Source organism: Barbus barbus, assembly GCF_936440315.1.
Source record: "Barbus barbus genome assembly, chromosome: 32".
In the NCBI taxonomy this organism is placed as follows: domain Eukaryota; kingdom Metazoa; phylum Chordata; class Actinopteri; order Cypriniformes; family Cyprinidae; genus Barbus; species Barbus barbus.
In genome coordinates, this window is record NC_136760.1 from 28136465 (window position 1) to 28160296 (window position 23832).

Sequence of the window (23832 nt, forward strand, 5' to 3'; positions counted from 1 at the left end):
GATGCTTTCTTTGGATTATTTGAATACTCAAAAGAGAACATAAGGAAATATTGCATCGTTAATTTGTGTTTGCTGCTGGCTAAATTTGACATTCACAAACAAAACTGGCTTTAAACCTCTCTTTTCTTTATTCAGAGTGGACTTAGACAAGTAATGATTCAGTGACTCATTCATAAAATCAGTCACTTGCTTTGTTTCTGAATGAATCAGTTCTTTAAACGAACAAATCAAGTGAGCCTATGATTCAGTGATTCATTCATAAAAGACACTCACTTGCTTAATTTCTGAATACATCAAGTTTTTGAATGAATTGAGTGAGCCAATGATTATGTGATTCATAGAGTCACTTGCTTTGTTTTTGAATGAATCAGCCATTTGAATGAACTGGTTGAATGAATGATTCAATGACTCACTCATTAAGACTCGCTGCCTCCTAATGGCATTTTTTTGCTACATATTTGGAGAATCATTTCATAATTCAACATTGTAAAAAACCATTAATACCCATTTTATTATCTTTATTTATCAATGCTGAATCAAAAAACCTCTTTAAAGCTACTTTTTAAAATGGGTATTCAATGCTTTATTCAACACAATAATGACTTTAAATGATCTTTTGGTCTAATTTCTTTTTTTAACTTTTTAAAATTAAAGTGCAATTAATTTGAATAATTAATCAGCACATTAGATAAACATTGGCAGCTCTAGTTGAAACAATACTACAGTGTAGATTCACACTAGATCCAACTATAAATCATATAAACTATAAATCAGTTCATTTGACCAAAGGGAGCTGCTGAATTAAATTACGCTCCTGTAAAAACCTCAAGATACCATTTTAATCTGCGCTCTCAAACAAAAGCCCTTTCTGATCCGCGATCTGATGTGTTGAGTCCCGCTGGGCTTGTAATTACTGCCACATTAGATGGGATTTCAGACAGTAATGCATAATTGTCTGCAGGTCGTGAAGTCAATATGACAACACTAGTTTAGAGTCATTGGCCAGCAGCAGACAGACACGTTCTCCAATAATAGAGCTTTTAGGAATTCGATATAGGCATGAAATATTCACTGTGAGCAGATGCGAGCGTGACAGATTACACACGCGTTCAAACAGAGCTGTCTGGGGATAAATATGAAAAATGCAGCCACCAGACGAACATCATGTAGCTACAAAGTAAAAACGCTCAAATAAATCAGACACAAGTGAACTACAAAGACGTACGCAGTATTTACAGGAAGAGGCGTTTAAATTTGACTAAGAAGATCTATACATCTATAATTTTTTTCCTGACAATTACTGAGTGAAAAGTGAAAACTGTTTCAAAAGGTTTTTTCAGTGCACATTAACAGCCCATGGTCGTGATCTTTAATTCTTTTTTTATATCCTGATGGACAGATTGATGCTGGAGCTTCAGAGACTGAAGCATGAGAACGTCTGCAGAGAGCAGCGATTCCTCTCTGATGTTACGAGCAGAAGAAGAAATGCATTTTATGAGTGAAGACGGATTATATTTGTGTAAAAATGGAAATGCAGTCAAAGCTTCGGATGCACACTGAGCGGATTTATCCTGAGCAAAGCAGAAATATTGGTTACCTTACAGATTTACATTAAGAAATACATAGAGTTGATTAGTTTTTGAGTTGGCTCTGGACAGAGTTATTATAGTTAGAGTAAATTAAAACAAACAAACTAAATTTAAATTTAATTACTTAAAATTAACATAAACGGAAATAATATCAAATATAAAAGAAAACAAAAAGTAAAAAAAAAAAGTACCTTTTATCATTTAACTTGCTGTGTTAAAAACAGAAAACTACATTAGAACTGAAATAAAAATAAAAATAATATAGATATAAAAATTACAAAAATGCAACAAAATTACTAAAACTTTAAAATTAAAATTAAAAATATAAAAACTAATTAAAAGTACTTCAATGATACTAAAATACCACTGGCAATCATTTTCAACTTTAATTTTAATGTGCTAAAGACAATTATTTATGGTAATGTCTCCCCAAAATTATAGGAAAAAAAAAAAGAAATTACACTTTGATTAAAAATAAAAGCTTATTTTTAGTACCATCAAGAACTGTTTTTGAATTGTAATATTTTCATGACAATTTTCTCATTATTGTAATGTGGATGTGAATTTTAATAAAATAAAATAAAAAAGGTTTGAATCAGTTTAAAGGCATTCCAAAAAAACTACAGTGATGTAAAAAAAATACTTTGAAAATTATTATAAAAATAAAAACATAAAATTAATTTAGGCTTCATTTACTCTGAGTCTTCTATTGATTATGATGTGACATGACAGGTTTTGAGATTTTATAAGTGAAGAGTATGCTGCGTTACTCACTTTCATCTGAAGCCTGTGGACCTTCCAGCGTACGGATGTAGTCATCCTGATGAGAAATCATTATATAATCACGTGTGACATAAAATAAAACACATTGAAAATCTGGTATTTTATCCTGATCTAGACCAAACAGTTAAGATATTTAACTTATATTTACTCAAAATTCAGTTCAAATTGTAAATCAGTCAAATGAATCAGGGTGTTGTAGATGATTGATTAGTGTTATTGGCTTGAACATATACTGCTGTTGAATGGCAGTGTCAGTAAACCTGATTGTTAATGAGTCGGGCCCCTGAGGGCCTCCGGTGAAACACAGATATCTTACACACACAGAAACACAGAAACACAGATACCAACCTCCACTTCCTTCAGCAGCGAGAGGCCGGCGGAAAGCAGGTATGAAGAAAGAGAGAGAAAATGAGATGTAAATTTAGGAACACATGAAAGAGGACAGCTCTGCTTTAATTGTCATCTATTAATATGATCTGGGAGAATATAAGCCGAGGGATTTCACAGCGGACAGAGTCTCCAGGAAGCTCAGTGTTTTTAAAAGGAATAGGTTCAGCAAGGACTGCCAGAGCAATGTATTGTGTTTAGTTTTTTGGCTCTAATATATGTTAGCTAAAAGCTCCGTAAGATAAAAAAGAAAGGAAAAAAGATCTTCAACTTTGCCTCATCTGCAACTCTGAAGTCAAAATAACATAAATGTGACCCTGGACCACAAAACCAGTCATAAGGGTCAATTTTTTTAAATTGAGATTTATACATCATCTGAAAGCTGAATAAATAATATTTCCATTGATGTATGGTTTGTTATGATCGGACAATATTTGTCTGAGATACAACTATTTGAAAATCTGGAATCTGAGGGAGCAAAAAAATCTAAATATTGAGAAAATCTCCTTTAAAGTTGTTCAAATCAAGTTCTTAGCAATGCATATTACTAATCAAAAATTAAGTTTTGATATATTTACGGTAGGAAATGTACAAAATATCTTCATGGAACATGATCTTAATATCCTAATGATTTTTGGCATAAAAGAGAAATGTATCATTTTGATCCATACAATGTATTGTTGTCTATTGCTACAAATTTACCTGTGTTACTGATGACTGCTTTTGTGCTGCAGGGACACAAACATCAAAACTTACAATATTTCAAGGAATAGTTGAGTCAAAAAATAAATATACATACAATATCTTAAGGAATCATTCAATCAGAAAAATCTAAACATTCTGTCCTTATTTACTCATTATTATATCCTCTGTTTATCTGCCTCTTACTTTGTGGAGCTGCATGTGTAAAATGAAATAAAATAAAAATAATATAACATGTTACAATATTTTAAGGAACCACTTGAGTTATTATATTGCTATTACTTATTATATCTTTCATTCTAAACCTGTATGTTATTTAATTTTTTTACTGTGAAACAATACAAAAGGCAATTGAAGACTCTTGATGCAGATTTCTTTTTTCTAATCAATGACCATTTCAAGCTTCAAAAAGGACCGAACACATCTTAAAAGTATTGTAACTGTAGTCAGAGCTGCAGAAGAGTAGTTTTCAGCAAAAAATTATTATTAATTATCTGTGTGTTTTTTTATATTGAACTGGAAAAATGGCAAAAGGAGTAAAATAAACCAAAAATAAGTATAATTAATGAAATTGAAAAAAATAATATGCGCTCTCAGTCCCGCTGCAGATGCTCAGGGTTTTTCTCAAAACTCTTGTAAGACGTGAGTTTGCCCTTCTGTAGACTGAATCAGAGAGAAAGTGTCATCAGACACAAAGACACTGACAGCAGCTGCACTTCAGCTCAGCTTCTCATTATAATGCTGCCGAGCTCCAGGAGCGAATCCTACTGGGAAGCCCAGCTGAAATTTACTTCCAATGAAATTTGCATGCTTCACGCTGCACATGCACACTAAACCAACATTCACATTCTGCCAGCACAATCAATCTGTGATTCTGTAGCGCTTAGGAGCCGCACTGTTCAATTAGATGCAGACAAAGCCCTGGAGAATGAACAGAACGTAAAACAAACCAAAAACAGACAAACTGACAGTAGTGCTCCATCAATATGTGGTTTTCAATGGCTGCTGCCGATACTGATGTCCAGAGATCACAAAATGTCCAAACATCTACGGAGTAATCGGCCAGGTTTAGCTGCTGCTGATAGATGCTATAACTACATCAAAAAAAGCTCATTTCTTTCATTGACAGCCATTCAAAAATAGTTTAAAAAAAAGTTTATTCTGGCCAAAATATTTTTTTGCAAGCAACATATTATATTTTATATTTTGTATTATTATAGTAAATGTGGAATAGACATGAATGCATATATATATATATATATATATATATATATATATATATATACATATAGCATATTATTTCTATTGGAATCGCAACTCTGAAGTCAGCTAAAATAAAATCGCACGATACATTAAGGAATCATTAAATAAAATATTAACATTGTGATTATTTACTCATTATTATATGTTATTTGGATTACACAGTAACAAACTAATTAGCTTAAAGTGATGCATGATTTAGTGTTACATTTTATTTAAAATCATATTTTAAATATGCATTTATTTTACTTGCTTTGTTCAATAAATATTTTCATAAATATATACATATATTTATTTCAGTTAAAAAATAATGAACATGCTTAAAATATGTTTAGCTTTGAAACAAACGATGTTCAGTTCAAATAAAATGTATTATATTGAAACAAACTGTAATTGAGTAATTGATGATAAACATATAAACTTGATTAATGTGAATTTTAAATTCATTCAGTTTATTAGTGCTATTAAATTAGAAATTTATTACAATATGCATAAAAAATATGCATCACATTATATCTATTACTGTGTTTGGGTTAAAACTGTGTAATCCAAATAGATTGAAGTATTATATTCAATGCAGCTACATAAATCTAAATATTTAAGTTTTTCGGAGAGTCACAAGCAGAGGGTTTGAATCTTAAAAAACTGAATGATGTGTTTTTAAATGGGTGGGATGATTGAAAGATTGAGTGACGGGCCGATGACCCAGCAGCTCCTGTAATGAAGCCCTGTCCACAGAATGCAGCGCTGCATGTCACTCTTCAAGATTCAAAGGAGCCTCTCTGCCTGTCAGCCTGTGATCTGTGAAGTGGGCAAGATATTTTTCTCCCCAAACGCTGCTCTCTGCAGTAACACTTTTGTTGTGGTTTCATTCCCAGAGAAAGTTATATTTTCATTGCAGCTTTCGTGCGATTAGCTCTGCTCCGACATCAAGTCAGTCTACATAGACAGCATCCTAAATGAAATACAACCTCAGAAGTCAACTTCACATGTAATTAATTTGTGAAACACTAATAAGAATTTAGATTTAATATTTCAGCATTTTATAAACTATTTAGTAAGAACTTCCTCCACTTTTATAGAGCATTTTGCAATGCATTACCATTTACATCAGTGTTATTATTTTAGTATTACTGAGATGCTATTATAGCTTGTATTCATATTTTGAATTACTTTTTATTTTCCATTTTCATTTCAATTTTAGTTAAACGTTTAGTTATAGTTTTGTGTGTTATTGTCATTTTCAGTAGGTTTTTTTTATATGTGTATATAGCTTTTATTTCATAATAATGAAATAATTTATTTCAATTTCAGTTCTACTAAATTAAAATGAGATACTGCCCTGGCAATATATTTCAGTTGAGATTTATTATTTATTATTATTATTTATTTTGAGTAATTATTATTATTTATTTGGAGTAATGAAAATGTTTTCATTTTAGATTAGTTTTTTTTTTATTTTCTTTATTTTAGGTTTAATTTTTTAAAATAATGGTCTTTTTTTATTAGTATTTTATTTTAGGTTTTAATTTCAATTTTAGTTAACTATAATAACCCTGTTTTACATTTATGCATTTGGCAGACGCTTTTATCTAAAATTAATTTTTATTGCATTTAAGGTACATGCTTGATTAGTGCATGCATTCACTGGGAACTGAACCCACGACCTTGGTGTTGCAAGCACCATGATCTACTGTTTGAGCAGGAATGCAATGCACAAGCTTACATGTGATCCTGCCTTGAATTTGACCGAAATAAGTCTCAAAAATCTGAGTTTGGCCAAATTCTCAAGCAACATCACATATTCATTTACAACTGCTTATTTTCTTTAAAAAAAAATAAAAATAAATAAATAACACTAGCTTTCTAATAATTTTTATTTTTAATTCTTTCTATTTGTTTTCTTTTTATTTATTATACAATTAACGAAAAGCAAAAAAAGTCCTCTAACACTAGCTTGCTCTATTCTTTTTCTATTATATCTGTTTTCTTTTAATTTATTATATAATTTAAATTTGATATGGATTGCTTCTATTGTCCTCGTTTGTAAGTCGCTGTGGATAAAAGCGTCTGCTAAATGACAATATAAATGCATGCTTGTGCATTGTAATGCAATTTAACAAAGTTGAAAAGAATCTTTTAGAACAGCCTCAGTGTCCTGAAATGCTTTAAAATGCTGTCTATATAGGCGGCTCACTGTGTTTTAGAACAGAGTATAAGTGTGCATCACATCTCTTTCTGAAACACAACTGCCACTGCAGAGTTTTTCACTCACTTTCCCCATCTCTATTTTCTTTCTCTATACGCTCTCGCTCTTGCTGCGCTGCCATTTACTGACAGACACGGCCTGAGAAATAAAAGACCTGCTGCCGCATCCTGTCAGAAATGCATTAAGGCTCTTCACAGACCACGGTTTCATATCAGTCCGGCCATACGAGCACCATAAAACTGGACATTTTCTTCAGTCCAGCGTGTGTCTGACTCCTCCCGGGCAGAATCCAAATAACCTCCGGCCCGCGGCTCTTATCACGTGGCCAGAATAAATCGACATCACAGTCTGAAGCTGCCAGCTGCACTTTTAGATTCGCTTCCAACTCCACAGGAACAAGAGACTAGAAAACCAACTACAGTCACTGTGCAGAAGATCCTGCTGATGTACTGCAGATCATCATCACCATTCACATACAGTCTGAACCAGGAATAACCAGTTAGCAAGAGCAACTATGACATTTCACTGGATGGATTTTTCCCTGGTTCCCACTTACTGTATACTGTTAATCATGGTTTCAAGCATATATATATATACACATATATATAGTAAAGTAAATAAAGACTACTAGGACAGATAAGAACTGCTTGAATTCACATGATTTACAAGACAATTAAGCCCATTAATTTTATATTTTGTTAATATTTTGAAATATTTGGTTTTATTTTTAAATTTCATTACTTGAAATAAAATAAATGCCCAAATAAAGTCAACTATTTAAGAAAATTATTATTTCAGCTATTTCCCAAGGCAACATTTCTCACTGTATTAAAAGTAAAATTATAATGAAAAGGAACAAAAAGTTCACAAACCTATATATTTTAAAAAACAAAAAGTAATCAAATAACAAAACATGAAAAAATTACTACAAATTTTACTAAAATGAAAATAAAAATGGGAAAATTAAATTAAAAGCTATTCAAAACATTAATAAAAACTCTCAGTTATACTGAAAATGACACCGCTTGACAGGATTCACCTTGGGCTGAGCGATACAATGAATATTAGCTATATTATTGCTGTATCTTTGCTGATGATATAAAATTATTGGGAATATAACCATAGCAATAAAATTTACAAAAATAAATAATCAAACCAATAAAACCAGATACTGTCATCCATCCCTGGATTCACTTAATGATGTCATGTGACAAAAAAAATATTACATTCATTTACATTTTCATTTCGGTTTAATTCTACAGGAAACACTGGCTCTGCTTGTCCAACACTTTCCCTTCAATGACTGTAGAACAAACATCAAACTAAATCATTTAAATGAGAACAAAGACTTCCTCTTAAACGTTTTTATCTCAAAGGCACTGAAGCAGCCTCATCCTGAGAGTAATGTGTCTTTAGCTAGAACACATAAAACACAAAGACTTCCTGAACCAGCTGCGTCAGAGAAGACCTGAATATAAAAGACTTCCAGGAGAAAGGTAGAAGCGCTCCGTTATCAGGTTTGATATTCTGAAGCCACGCGCTCACGTCAGGCGTGATTTAAGATTCTTCAAAAGACCCAATACCTGGAGATCCGTCTGTGTCTCACGACTTCAGTCTGAGATCATATCACCTCCTTAAATTATTCCCAGCTATCTGAAAGCCGATCTGACACCCGAGAGGATTTCAAATGATCTGAAAAGACTACAAAAAATGCTTCACCGCATGAGACACTGCTCACAAAAACCTACAAGAAACAGACAAGAAAGGCTTTCAGTGTCAAAAGAACAGCGGCTCGGTCCAGTGAAATAATCTGACTCACAACAAATCAAAAAACTCCTTTACTCTGAGAAGTGAATGTCTTGCTACAAGTCTGTTAAAGTAACTACTGGCATGTTTATATTCCTCTGCCTCAATAATAACACTGTTTTAATGGCAAGAATACTGAGGTTTGCAACCAACTTGCTGAAAATATTGTCATTCTCAGGCCATCTGAGATTAAGATGAATTTGTTTGTTCATCAGATTTGGAGGAATGTCTCAGCAATGGATGCTCTGCAGTGAATGGGTGCCGTCAGAATGAGAGTCTGATAAAAACATCACAATAATCCACACCACTCCAGTCCATCAGTTAACATCTGGAGAAGACAAAAGATGAAACAAATCCAGCATTAAGATGTTATTAACTAAAATATGAGTCTGTGATCCATAATAACTCTTCCTTCAGTGGGAAACTGGAAAAAAGTTTGTTAAAATTGACATGAAGTTAAAACATATCCTATTAATTTTCTAAACTCATGTTTCTGAACTTACTATGAATGATTCAATGCATCATTTAAAAAAAAACAACATGCATTGATATGAAATAACATGCATAATCTTTAATCAAAATGTAACAACCTAGACACACTTTTCATCGTCCAACCAAACCCTGACAGATCCCAGTCTTACATTGTTTATTTGACTGAATACTCTGTTTCAGTCTAAAATAATTAAATAACAGGCATAAAATGTGCATAAAAATGCCAAAAACTTGCTTTAATGTGCATTATATGATCTTTTGAAACAGGAAGCAACCCTTTTAAAACGTCCTTTAACCTGCGTCAGTGCAGCAAACACGTGGGCAGTGGAGAGCAGACACATCGGCCACATCGCCCGGATCGAGAGCAATTACCCACAATCCCCTGCTGTCTGACTGCAAGCATATGCAGAAGGACAAACACGGCTTGCGGCTCAACTCCTCAATGTCCCCTTCAGTATGTGTGCCGGTTTTATACAGCGTTTCTGACAGCTGTAGACGGGTGAAAGGCTCCTGATGATGAAACTTTAAAGGCCAGGTGCTGAGAGCAGATCATCATTATGAATTAAGCACCATCAAGCAAGAGTTTATGCATTTACGTCCACATTAACTTCCCGAACAAACCGGCATGCTGTAGATCTAATGAGAACACGAGTTTGCATCTGAATAAATAAAATACAGTCTGTTTGACAGCAAAATATGAATCACTTTGAATAACTTTGCAATTGTTAGTAATATTTCCTTGCTGGACTGAAGCAGCTCAGCTTTAATTGATTCTCCAAAAATCATTTTTTAGAAAAATCAGTGCGTCTCAAATCTGATCATCAGGATCTTTTGAGGAGCGTTTGTCTCCAGAAGCTTCACTTTCTCTGTTCCTCAGCGGAGGAATGATCTTCACGAGCCTCCCAAACATCTCACATCTTCTGAGGAGCGTTTATTTCTTCATCTCTCAATCAGCATTGCATTGCATTATATGTTTGGATCATTTCAATATCATATTATTGGAGATATATATTATTTATGTTGATATTTATATAGATTTAAGATACAATATTAAATTCAAAAAGTTGCATGTGATAGTATTATTTAATGAACCTCAGCTAACTAGTTATTAACTAACATAAATAAAGGTTAATAAATAACAAACGTATAGCTAGTTAATGCATGCGTTTGGACCTTATTATAAATTGATGCCATTAAAACACAAGCAACATTTGAGATATCCCTCTGGTTGCCATAACAACTAAAAGATAAGACAAGGCCATCCCACTGTCTCTGACAGCTACAATATTTCTGTTCTACTGTCTATAATGTGCCCTGAATGTAAAATAAACCCCCAGTTAACAGTAAAGCTTTGAGGAGGACAATTACACACAGCAGAGCTCAAGCCACACCCACTTCCTGAACCGCTTACCATATATGGGCATAACGTTAATCCAGGGTCATTTTTAAATCTAGATTCTGAAATATACTACAAAACATCACTGACATCATGGGTGAGGCTGGTTTAGTTTTTACTGGTCGTGTCACTAAATTACATTCTATCACCACATGTCTACTTTTGGGACCAGGATAACCAGGGTTACATCTTACAGAGAACCAACCAACAGGTCCTACAGCATCAGAGCTGTTATTAGCAAACATAAGAACACAATATATGCACAACAGATGCCACATCAGAACATATTCATATATGCAGCAAGAACGGTAAATCAGACGCTCTTTAAAGACAATATGACCCCTCCACAGAACACCACATCTCCGGTCCCATCCTACCCAGCTCAATCATCCTAGCCTCAGTCTCTTGGGACATCATGGAGGAACTAAGAGAAGCATAATGACAAGATCTCTCACCCGCAAACACACCCCCAGGAAAGCATTATGTACCTCAAGTTATGAGACAACGAATCAAGCAATGGGTTCATACTTCTCTCTGCTCCGGTCATCCAGATATCTCTCGAACCCTTCAACTCTTTCTGGTGGGTTAACATGGCTCGAGACGTCACCCATTACGTCAAATCATGTCAGATCTGTGCTCAGTCAAAAACCCCTTCAGGTTTACTCAAACCATTACCCATTCCTCAACGACCATGGTCCCACCTGTCACTGACCTTCCACCATCAAATAATAACACCACTATCCTGGTCATCATCGACCGTTTCTCGAAGTCCTGCCGTCTCATTCCACTACCAAAACTGCCCACTGCCATGGAAACCGCTCAAACCCTCTTCCAACACGTCTTTAGGATCTATGGCCTACCAGAAGACATAGTCCGTTCATTCGCGTACACCAGAAGCGCGCGCACTTAAAATGCCTGTCTAACAGCGCCTGATTACTCAACTAAGTTATCTTTTGCACTAATAGTGTCAAAACACACAAGGTGTACATACAGACTCAGTTGGTTATGTCTAAAATGAAAGTAAACAGTTGAGGGAGAAATGGATGTGTGTCTGTATATTAGAGGTCTTAAAGGGACAGAACTAAACATGCAGCCGACTGTCATTAAAGGGATAGTTCACCCCAAACATTTACTTCTGTCATCATTTACTCCTGTATTAATTTCTTTCTAGTGCTGAACACAAAAGATGATATTTTGAATAATGTGGGTAACCAAACAGTTGCTGGTCCACATTGAATTTGATAGTAGGAAAAAAATACTATGGAAGTCACTGAGGACCAGCAAATGTTTGGTTTTCCACGTTCTTCAAAATAGCATTTATGTTCAGCAGAAACTCATTCAGGTTTAAAACAAATTTTGAGTAAATGATGGTATAAATATAAAACACTATGACAGAATCGACAGACAGATGATAGAAAGTTTATTCTTTAATGTTAAAACGACAAAACACAAAGAGAAAAGAAATTAACTCTCTACTCTTGACTGAAAAAAAAAAGTTGCTTTAATATGAATCAATCTATATCGTGTTTTATTTTTATATTTCTTGAATGCTCCTGCTAAATATGCCTATTGTACCTGAAAATAAAGCACTGTTTGTTTTATTGTATATTATGTGTATTTGTAATGTGTATGTGTTCTTATTTTTTAATAACAAATATAAAATACTGACAAAGATTTTTATCCCACTTTGGCCTAAATATCCACCCTTCTTTTTTATATTTTGTTACCTTGAAAGGCTTTGTCTTTATAATAGGGAAATTAGTTTGGCTGTACGGCTCAGACAAAATAGTAAAACCAACATGACAAAGAATTGTGATAAAATGTGAAATTTCAAAAAAAAAATCGTGATATGATATTTTTGCCATATCGCCCACCCCTAGATCCAGGATTCATATTTGAACTGAATTAAATATGCGAACGATATGGCACTTGTTGGCCGCTTGTGTAAAGCTGGAACAGAGTGTGGTATTACACTTACATAAATATGCTTCAAAATTGGTACTGGAGATAAATGTGATCAAAACCAAGGAATTGGTCATTAGTAGGAATAAATCCGATTTTATTGAAGGGATAGAACCTCTGATACTTGATGGACATCAAATAGAGGCGGTTGGAAGTTTTAAATATTTAGGAACATTTATTGATAGTAAATTAACATTTGCTGACACTGTGGAGTATGTTTTTAAAACAGCAATGCAGAGATTACATCTAACTAGGATGTTACAACATTTTGAGTCCACATATATTAGAGATGGTTTATAAGAATCTGGTTGAGAGTGTTGTATGTTTTAACATGACCATGTGGTATGGACTATATTGCCAGTTAAAGAAAAGCAAAAACTGGGTCAAGTAGTTAAAATTGCTAGTGCAATCGTAGGACAACCACAAAGACAACTGAATGAAATCTATCAAACAAGAGTCAAACAAAAAGCACAGGTCATTATTGAAGATTGTTCTCATCCCTTGAATATTCAATTTCAGCTTTTACCATCAAAAAGATGTTTTAGGCAACCGCAAGTAAGGAAAAATGTGTACCAAATGTCATTTGTGCCAACTGCTGTTAAGATTTTAAATACTGGGATCTAAGTGTGAGATGGGGAAATTGTGTTACTTGTGTTTTTTTTTATATGTGATTTGATGTTAAATGTATTTGTGTGGTGAAGCCAAAGACAAATTTCCACTTGTGGACAATAAAGTGATCACTAAAAAAATGATTTTATGTCATTATGCATCAAATGTATCATGATATTGAGATATGTATATTGCTAAATTGATATTGATTTGGCAGTGTGCAACATTTAATGCCATGATTCTATGAATTTAAGACTTTCTGCTCTGATTCAAGACCTTTTAGGCCTTAAGTTGTGGAAGAGCGAATTAAGACTTTTTAAGACCAGAAGAAATCCTGTCATTTTAATTTAATATTAAATGATGCACAGCCCTTTAGCTTTGTCCAATTAATTGCTTCCAATGAAAATAACTCAAACTGCATTTTTCCTCAGATATTCTGTTTCACTCAGAAATACGCCACATTACAGAAGTTACAAATGGTTTGTTCTGGTTCAGAGGAGCAGATTAACTGTAAACTCGCTTAACTAGTTCCCTCAACTTGCTGTACAGCATCAGCAAAACCACAATATTATCATTCAAAAAATCATTTACAAACAAAATGGCCTAAATCAGTTATAATATGTTCTCTAGTATTTACACCATGAGTTAAACAGCTGCAGGCAACAAAATACCCTTCATCTAATTTATTCACAGCAGTTGCAACAAATCATTCTCAGTATATTCCCCATATTTTTCTGCGATACAACCATCTGTGCAAGACACCGCATTATCGGTGATAAGAAATCCGTCTGAAAATATGACTGCAAGATAACACGATTCTTCTTGGCATAATTGACCGTGATGAGACGTTGCTTTCCTAACAACTGTCTCAGGAATAGTGCTGTTATTAATAACAATGATGCTGCGCTGCAGAGCTATTAATCAATCACTGCTTCAGTGCGCAGATATTACTCAGTCCCTTCCCTTCAGCAGCTTCAGCTAATTGTGCTGGAATCTGTTCTGAAGTTTGAGATTTGCATCACATTATGCAAAATCAGGAGATAATGTGACAGGAGCATCAGTCAGCTATGGAGTCAACTTTTTCCCTCAGTGAATCACCTGATCCAGATTTCAAAATACTGCTGCATTTCTAATATAGTATAATATAGTAGTATAGCGCAGGGTCCAAAATTGGCATGCAGCAAGCACAAAATGCAAATCAAATTGGCTTTGACTTGTAGAGTATAAAACAGTTACTCACAAGCTGCCTGGTAAACTGCAATATTACATGCTTTAAATCTGTAAGAATAGCAATCTGACCGTGTCACTGATGTTAGAGACACGTGTTGTTCAAATCAATTAAATCTACTCAAATTTATTGTCAGAATCTAATCCAGAATGTCTGAAGTTATTACACACAAGGAATATTCCTCATATACCTTTCAAATAAAACTATATATTTATTAGTAACATAGCACAGCATTAAACATAAATGTGACCCGTGCTGGCAAAATTAGTCGGAATGAGCAAAAATTATTTGCAAAAAAAAAAAAAACAGCAAAACAACACAAAACTAAACGTAACAAAACATAAGCACAATGTAATAAAACAAAGAAAAATGACATAAAACTTAACAAAATAACATAACGTTAAACATAACATGCTTTGTGACAGTTCTTTTATATCTGCAGTGTTGCAAGGAAAAAAAAACTAAATCCCTAAACTGAGTAAAAATTTATTTTATGGCTGGCAAGAAATACTTAATTCGCCCACCACTGGCAGTGTGGGAAAAACTTGATTTTGAACCCTGACAGTCACAAAAAAAACAAAAGACATGAAGCACATGATTACTACTTTAAAGAGTAGCACGAGGCTAATAAACAGTTTACAGTGTTAGGAGTGTGAATAAACATGTCACACAGAAGCATTAATCACACACACACACCTCTAGACTGGCATATGGCAAGTGTGTGACGAATACATCACAATGCATCAGCTCATAATTTACATTATAACACTCCAATTTTCACCTCTGACCAAGCGTGAAAGACTGAACAGAAAGATACGAGGTTCATTTATGCAAACAACATTCATCATGCGCCAACTATCCTTGTGTATTCAGCTCTCTAGAGTGGTGGATAGTATTTTAGAAAGCAACATAAATGAGCTGTTTTGTATCTTTGTGTTTTTAGCATTTGAGCACAAGTTAGTTCAAAGGTAAATATGCTTGATGAATCTTTCAAGCATAAACACACAAACAAGTAGTTAATCCAAAAAATGAACATTTGCTGAAATTGTGCTCACCCTCAGGCCATCAAAGATGAGTTTGTTTCTTCATCAGATTTGGAAAAATGTCTCAGCAATGGATGCTCTGCAGTGAATGGGTGCCGTCAGAATGAGAGTCTGATAAAAACATCACAATAATACACACCACTCCAGTCTATCAGTTAACATCTGGAGAAGACAAAAGCTGAAACAAATCCATTTTTTAACTTCAAACCATTGCTTCCAGCTAACATGCAAGTTCATAATCCAATCTCCTGTTGTCTCTCACATTAAAATCCAGCTTGATCTGTGCAGATTTCTCTCCTGATTCAGACCAAAACACTTTTTCACTGGAGGAAGCGTTATTATGGATTATGGACTATTATGGATTTTAGTAAAAATACGTCTTCATAATGGATTTGTTTCAGGTTTTGTCTTCTCCAGATGTTAACTGATGGACTGGAGTGGTGTGGATTATTGTGATGTTTTTATCAGCTGTTTGGACTCTCATTCTGACTTCTTCAGACAGACGTAATCTGACAGACAGTCCTTCAGTTAACCAATCACATCGCTGCGAACCTGATGAGGTTACCGGAGGCCGACTTCACAGCCTAAAACTCTTGCTCTGAACACTCACACACAATCTCTGTCACCTGAGTCAGTCCTGTGCTGACGGACGGTTCCCAAGGTGTCTTTCTCTCAAATAAACAAACACAAAACACACAATGTCTGTCTCTGTAGCGCTAACTCATCCAGACAGCAGAGCCTCGGGGAGCAGACGAGACTTCAGCTGTCATTTCTCACCAGCTCTCTCTTCCTAACAGTGTGATGGAGATGAGATTATGTGGAAAAGAGCAGGGAATGTTTCCTTGCTGCTCTAGCGAGAAAAAATCATTTTCAGAATAACAGCTCATATATTCAGTATGTTTATTAACATACATTACTCTTGCAAAAACAAGGTTATCTGTATCTATTTCCTGCCATTTTTCATATACTGAATTGAGTTTATCCTCTTGAATGATGTTGAGGTGATCTTCATACAGTGTTATTGTTTTTCTATACAGTAATAATTAATTTTTACTAATTAGTTTAGTTTATTTTTAAGTGTTTTAGTACTTCAACTCAAACGAAAATTAAAAAAATAGCTGAAATAAGTGTTTGTGTATTTTGTTTCACGTCAACGTTTATTTCAAGTAACAAATTTATTTATTTTTTAATGGTTTTAGTTTTAGTTATCGATAACCCTGATCAAACTATAAATGTAATTCTATGGATTAAAGTTAGAGATGCACTGACATTTCAATTCTGGTCTCAAATGACTGTTTATTTATTTGCATGTTATGGACAATAAACTGTTAATATAAAAAAAAATACCTTAAAAAAACTAAAATTAATAGTTTTATGCTACATCAGCATTTAGGCATCACAACATTATTATGTACATTTTGAAAGATTGACAAATCTGTTCTAATGAAAAAGCAACATCCACTAAATATATTGACTATTAATATTCATGAATGACAGATATCAGTAAATTCATTTTACTTTCATTAAATTATTTAAATGTAATCGAATATAATCAATTTAATTAAGTAAAAATACGTGGGTTGATGTTTCAAATTGATATATTGTGCATCTCTAATTGAAGACTAAAATGAATAACATTAAAGCAACACAATATTATTTGTAGAGATGGATGGATGGATGGATGGATGAGAGAGAGAGAGAGACAGATGATAGACAGACAGACAGACAGACAGACACACAGACACAGATAGACAGATGATAGACAGATAGACAGACACAGATAGACAGACAGATGACAGATAGACAGACACAGATAGACAGACAGATGACAGATAGACAGACACAGATAGACAGATGATAGACAGACACACAGACACAGATAGACAGACAGACAGACACAGATAGACAGACAGACAGACAGACACAGATAGACAGATGATAGACAGACAGACAGACACACAGACACAGATAGACAGACAGACAGACACACAGACACAGATAGACAGACACAGATAGACAGACAGATGACAGACAGACAGACAGACAGACAGACACACAGACACAGATAGACAGACAGACAGACACAGATAGACAGACACAGATAGACAGACAGATGACAGACAGACAGACAGACAGACAGACACAGACAGACAGATAGACAGACAGACAGACACAGATAGACAGACAGACAGACACAGATAGACAGACAGATAGACAGACACAGATAGACAGACAGATGACAGACAGACAGACAGACAGACAGACAGACACAGACAGACAGATAGACAGACAGACAGACACAGATAACACACTGCACGTTAGTCCCGGGAAATTGCCGGAGTGGCTTCTGTGAACGCAACCACGTCCCGGGATCAATCCCGGTTTGGGGACCTAGTAACATTGCGGCGTTCAGTCCCGGAACCAGCTCTGTGTGAGCAAGGTCTATAACCTATATCTCTCTGTTCATCAGGTTCTCTCTTTTTTGTTGTTCGACATACATAAATATTAAAAACAACAAAACAAAACAAAACCAAAAAACATTCAAAAATTCAACATGATAAACTGATTTATTGTTTTCCTTTTTATAATTGTTGTAGCCTATTAGTTTGACATTGTTCTGGCAGCCTAAAATACATAATAAACACAGAAATAAAACTATTCTCTATGTTTTCACTGTGACAACATGCCCCGCTTTTAGGGTCAACGAACGGAATATTTATTGCTGTCAGTAACGGTAGAAACGTTCAAGACTTTATGGATATTTGTCGATGAAGAAAACGGAGTTTAAAAATAGAATCTTACAATGTTGTAGTGAAGTCAGAATATTCGAGGTTTAACCGGTAACTCACGTCTCTGAAGCGGTTCCAGTGTCTGACGGTGCGGCTGTACCGGTGGACCGTTGAGAGCCACTGATGCTCGTCTTCCAGGAAATTCCCGCCGATCTCACGCGCTTCTCTCGCGCTCAGCGTCACGAGCAGCAGCTGAAGAACGGATAAACCTCGCATCATGAGCCGCTTCTCACGAATAAACACCGGAGAACCGAGGCGACGGTCTGATGTCTGCTCAGGTGACGCGCAACGAGCGGACTGGAGAGAGAGAGAGAGAGAGAGAGAGAGAGAGAGAGAGATCAGATGCCTGCTGTATGCGGATGATCTGGTTCTGCTGCCTGTCTCCCACTCAACATGGTTTACAGCAGAACCTGGACCTGCTAGAGCAATACTGCCACACCTGGGCCCTGACAGTCAACCTGAAGAAAACCAAAACTATTATATTTCAGAAAAGATCCAGATCCCAGGGAACACAACACACATTTACATTAGGCACTAACCAGATAACACACACATCACACTACAACTACCTGGGTTTGACAATCACTTCCACAGGAAACTTTAACCATGCTGTGACAGAACTGAGAGATAAAGCACAGGGCCTTCTATGCCATAAAACAACAATGTCCTATAGAAATCCCTATTAGAATTTGGCTGAAAATAATAGAATCAGTAATTGAGCCCATTGCCCTCTATGGCAGTGAGGTGTGGGGTCCACTGACAAATCCAAATCAAGACCTCACCAAATGGGAAAAACATCCAATTGAGACTCAGTGAAACTCATCTGAAACTCAGTGACCCCCAATCATATCATTATAAAGCCCTGCAATACCAAGAGATGAGCAAAGAAAGCAAGCCCTTCCCTCAGCTGATCCAGAGCTTCAGTCCTGATGCTTCACTAACATCTACTGATGCTCCGAATCACAACATCAGAATCAATCAGATTACTGCACAAATCAAACAGAGTTACATCACTCACTGGCAAACCCAAACACAACAACAGAGTAGAATACAATGCTATTCGGCCCTAAAGAGAGAGTACAGTATGGCAGAGTATCTGTACACAGTGTCAGATAAGAAGCTGAGAAGCACATTGAGCAGATACAGACTCAGCATACACAAGCTGATGATAGAGGCCCCGGAGCAGAGATTGTGTTCACACTGTGATCTGAATCAGGCGGAAACAGAACTGCACTTCCTCACAGAATGCTCCAAATACACAGATATACGGACAGTGTTCTCTGATCAAATACAGCAGATCCATCCCACATTTAAACCTCTTTCAAACCAGGAGAAACTACCCTATCTGTTAGGAGAACACAAGAACTGCTGTGTGTTTGTCTGTCTGTCACCATAGAAGAGAAAACACTCAATCTGCCCTGATCTCATGTTTCCAGCACATCTACATCATATTCAACCATATTACTCTGTTATATTACTTAGATGGACATTTTGCCTCATTTTGATTAATTTCTTCAGGTTTCTGTGATGAACGGGGGGGGGGGGGGCAATTAATGGTATTTAGCCTATCTGAAATAATTTGTAACTTTATAAATGTCTTTACTGTCACTTTTGATCAGATCAATTCGATTTGTCATCAGTTAGGAACAACTGTCTTCTTCTGGATTAAAAATGCAAAATAATAATAATAAAACCATTTTTAGACATTTAACATAATAGCCTCTCAATGTATTCTTTACCATATGAATAAGGTAATCATTAATCAAGTCCAAAGCTTGCATTTATTTGATCAAAAATACAGTAAAAACTAATATAATCAAGTGTGAAGTACATTTTCAGCATCATTATCTTCAGCGTCACATGATTCATACTAATATGATTTGCCATCATAGGAAAAGATACATTTTAAAATATATTCACCTAGCAAACAGTTATTTTAAATTGGCATAATATTTCACAATATTACTGTTTTTATTGTATTTTTGATCAACAAAGACAGCTTTAGTGAGCATGTTATATCAAATGCCCCCTCATTTACCATCATTTTACCATAAGAATAACCCTTAAAACTTACAACAAAGTCCAGTTCTGTGGTGATACCATGGTACAGTAATACAGTATTAGTAGTAATTCCATGATACTTTTATATTTATCATGCTACTGAATGACTGGCACAATCAAATACTGAAAAATACCATGGTATAACCATAGTACATGTCCAAAAACATGATAATACTATGGTATTTTTGTTAGTGGCAAACCAGGGTATTCAAAGTCTCATGCACCACAGAAACAGATGATTTCAGCTCCAAATTCATCTATTTTTAGTGGAATATTAGTGGAATACTCCAGAGATTAGTCTAATAAACATATGAGGATTCAATAATCTTAGATTATACTGACATTTCCCCACCTGATGCAGAAAACGTGTGTGTGTGTGTGTGTGTGTGTATGTGTATGTGTGTGTGTGTGTGTGTGTGTGTATGTGTATGTGTGTGTGTGTGTGTGTGTATGTGTGTGTATGATGTGAGAGTGTTACTCATCCACACACAGATCCAGCACATGTGTGTGTGAAATAGACACTTTCACATTCTGTAATCCTACAGGAGTTTAAAGATTATTCTACAGTTCAAATGTCTGATTGCACATCATATTTCTGGAAGCCCATTTCCATCACAGAAATGAAAAGCGGTAAATTTGACCTTTTATCTCACAATTATCTTTAAATCTCACAATTTTTTTTTCTCATATTTCTGAAAAAAAGCCAGCATTGCAAAATATATAATTGCGAAAAATAAACTCAGAATTATGATATATAGGCCCGGTTTCATAGACGGGTTTAGCCTAAACCAGGATTAGGCCGTAGTTTAATTCGGACATTTAAATTATTTTTATAAACATGCCTTAGAAAAAGCATTACTGGTGTGCATCTAAAGACAAAACAAAGGCACTGACATGTTTTAAGATCAGTCAGTGCAAGTTTCTTTCAGTTGAAATAGCTCAGATTTACATTTTAGTCTGGGACTAGTTTTAAACCTTGTCTGTGAAACCGGAGGATAAACTCAGAATCACGAGAAATAAAGTCAGAATTGCAAGATAATCAAAGTCAGAATTGTGAGATATATACTCAAATAATCCTGTTTTATGTATTTATGCAACAGTGTAAACCATTGCAAAATAGGCCGTTTAGTAATTCAAACTCTTTCTAGGTGTCAAAATGTACAGTTTGTAAAAGTGTATTTAGAAACACATTTATGATCCCAGAAAACCAATATGGAATTTAAAGAAACATTAGACTTACAGAACACTTCTGCAGATAAACCTGATTGCCATGACAAGTGAAGAATAACTTTATAAAAAATAAGGAAAGCATTGCGTTCAACAAAAACAACGCAGCAAGGTTTATGTATGTGAGCTATTCATTTAATCTTTTACTAATTGGCAATAAATCCACATTATTATAGACATCAACAGCTCTTTGAGAATAAACAGATGTGAATGGATTTTCTGTGACATGATGTGCGACTATAAAGCGCTTGCACTTCATCAAAGACGTGTGAAGATAATAATCGAGAAACACTCGTGTACTGAGGTTTGCAGAAGCGCTGTGAATGAGAGGTGGAGGCTGCAGGTGGGCAGAAGAAGCCCACGGCCTTAACTCAACGCTCATTATTGAGTGGGAAGATGTGAAATCAGGTTCACTGCCTCTCTATATGAAATAAAAGCGTCTGTTGGCAGCATTATTCAGCTGAAAGAGAAACATCATTTAGTTCATACGGCCCACTGCAAACCTGGAGGAGATGAAAATCCCTGACACCATCGCTCCTGATGAAAGAGAAATTCAGCTGTGCATTACATTCAACTATAACATAGACCCGAGCTGAGAGTGTGCCCTCAATGGGAGAAGAAATCCTGATCATCTAATATCCAAAAGGATCTATATTTTTCAGTATGATCTGGGATGACAGCTCGACTCATGCAGCTGTTGTTTTTAACTTGTAGTGTAAATATGTGCATATTTAAAAGTAATATTTTAAATAGTCAAATCACTATGGTGAATTTATATAGTATGTGTGTGTGTGTGTGTGTGTGTGTGTATGTATATATATATATATACACACACACATACATACATACACAAACATGCACACTATAAAATACTATAAAATGAATATTAAAAATACTATTGTCAACCAAGTGGGAAGGTTATCAACTGTTAATATGAATAATCTTAAATTGACTACATAATCTGCCTTTGCAATAAACACTGGTTTATGACAATTACAAATCACAAACATCACCATCACCTTTAATGTTGCGCATTATTTGAACTCTCAAACACATCAATGAAACAACAGGAAAACAGTTGAATTCTATTGTATCCATTCTATTGTGTTACTAACAAGAGTGCTGCGATGCGTTCGTTAGAGTCCCAGTCATTGACAGGGTGCTAAAAAGCTCTGAGAGGCTTGAGCAGTTGAAACAGGGAATCTTTGAGGGTTTGCTGTGGGCAGCAGTGACTCATGAGTTACTCACCCGTCATGGGCTGGTCTTCATCTGACCACTGATGCATGCTGGACCTTCAGAAACACAAACACAGAGCCATCCACAACAGCAGAAACAGAACCATTAGTTCAAAAACTGGACATTTGTCAGATGACACTTGTGATCTGTCCACCAACAAGTCAATTAATTTATAAATAGTAAGCAATACTGAATGCAGTATCACACAGCAGGTGTCATTCAGTGACTTGTCAGAAACAAATATAAGTCATTTGCATTTAACTTAAGTTTGTGCAAAAACGTATAAACAGTCTGATTCAATTACTGTAGTGAAACGCATGAACATCCCAAATGTTTAAATCCATTTGCAGTCTGATCTAATATGAAATGAAGAACTAGATGATGAAAAATTGCAGCTTTAATTACCTGAGTTTTCTTTTAGTCACACTGGAAACGGAAGATCAAGTTTAGTGCATTGCATTGAGATACAGTACCACACAGATGGCAACTAACATACTACATTAGAAGTAAGCAGTACTCTAGAGTGCTAATCCAAACATGAACAAGTCAGGATTATTGAAGGTAACTATGACTAAAACTAAAATCATTAAAGCATTTAATACTTGAAATACAAAATGTTAAAAATTAATAAAATAAATAATCTGGAAATAAAATACATTTCAATTAAACTAGGCGAAGCAACATTTCACATTTAATTTAACTTGATGTAATAAAATAACAAACTAAAATAAAAATGAATTAAAAAAAAATATAGACATTTATAACACCAAAAAATAATACAAATAATTTTAATAAAAATGACCACATAAAGTATAATTGGATGTAATAGTATATTAATAAAAAAGATATGTGACCTTGAAGCACAAAACCAGTCTTAAGTGTCAATTTTTCGAAATTGAGATTTATGCATCATTTGTTAGGATAGGACAATATTTGTCTGAGATACAACTATTAGAAAATCTGGAATCTGAGGGAGCAAAAAAATCTAAATATTGAGAAAATCACCTTTAAATTTGTTCAAATTAAGTTCTTAACAATGCATATTACTAATCA

At 34.8% G+C, this 23832-nt stretch overlaps 2 protein-coding genes across 2 annotated transcripts in view; one reads left to right on the forward strand and one right to left on the reverse strand.

Annotated features, from left to right (window-relative positions):
• Nucleotides 1–18471, reverse strand: part of LOC306852009 (testican-2-like) — a gene marked incomplete at both ends in the record, with an annotated part of 32220 nt that extends 13749 nt beyond the window's left edge. The window contains 2 exons of the mRNA XM_079388575.1: nt 2364–2409; nt 18316–18471. Coding sequence (XP_079244701.1) covers nt 2364–2409; nt 18316–18471 — 202 coding nt within the window. The remainder of the gene's footprint in view (nt 1–2363; nt 2410–18315) is intronic.
• The window catches only part of LOC306851923 (alpha-actinin-2), a 349741-nt gene that overhangs the window by 84699 nt on the left and 241210 nt on the right, over nt 1–23832 (forward strand). The gene's annotated exons all lie outside the window — the stretch shown is intronic.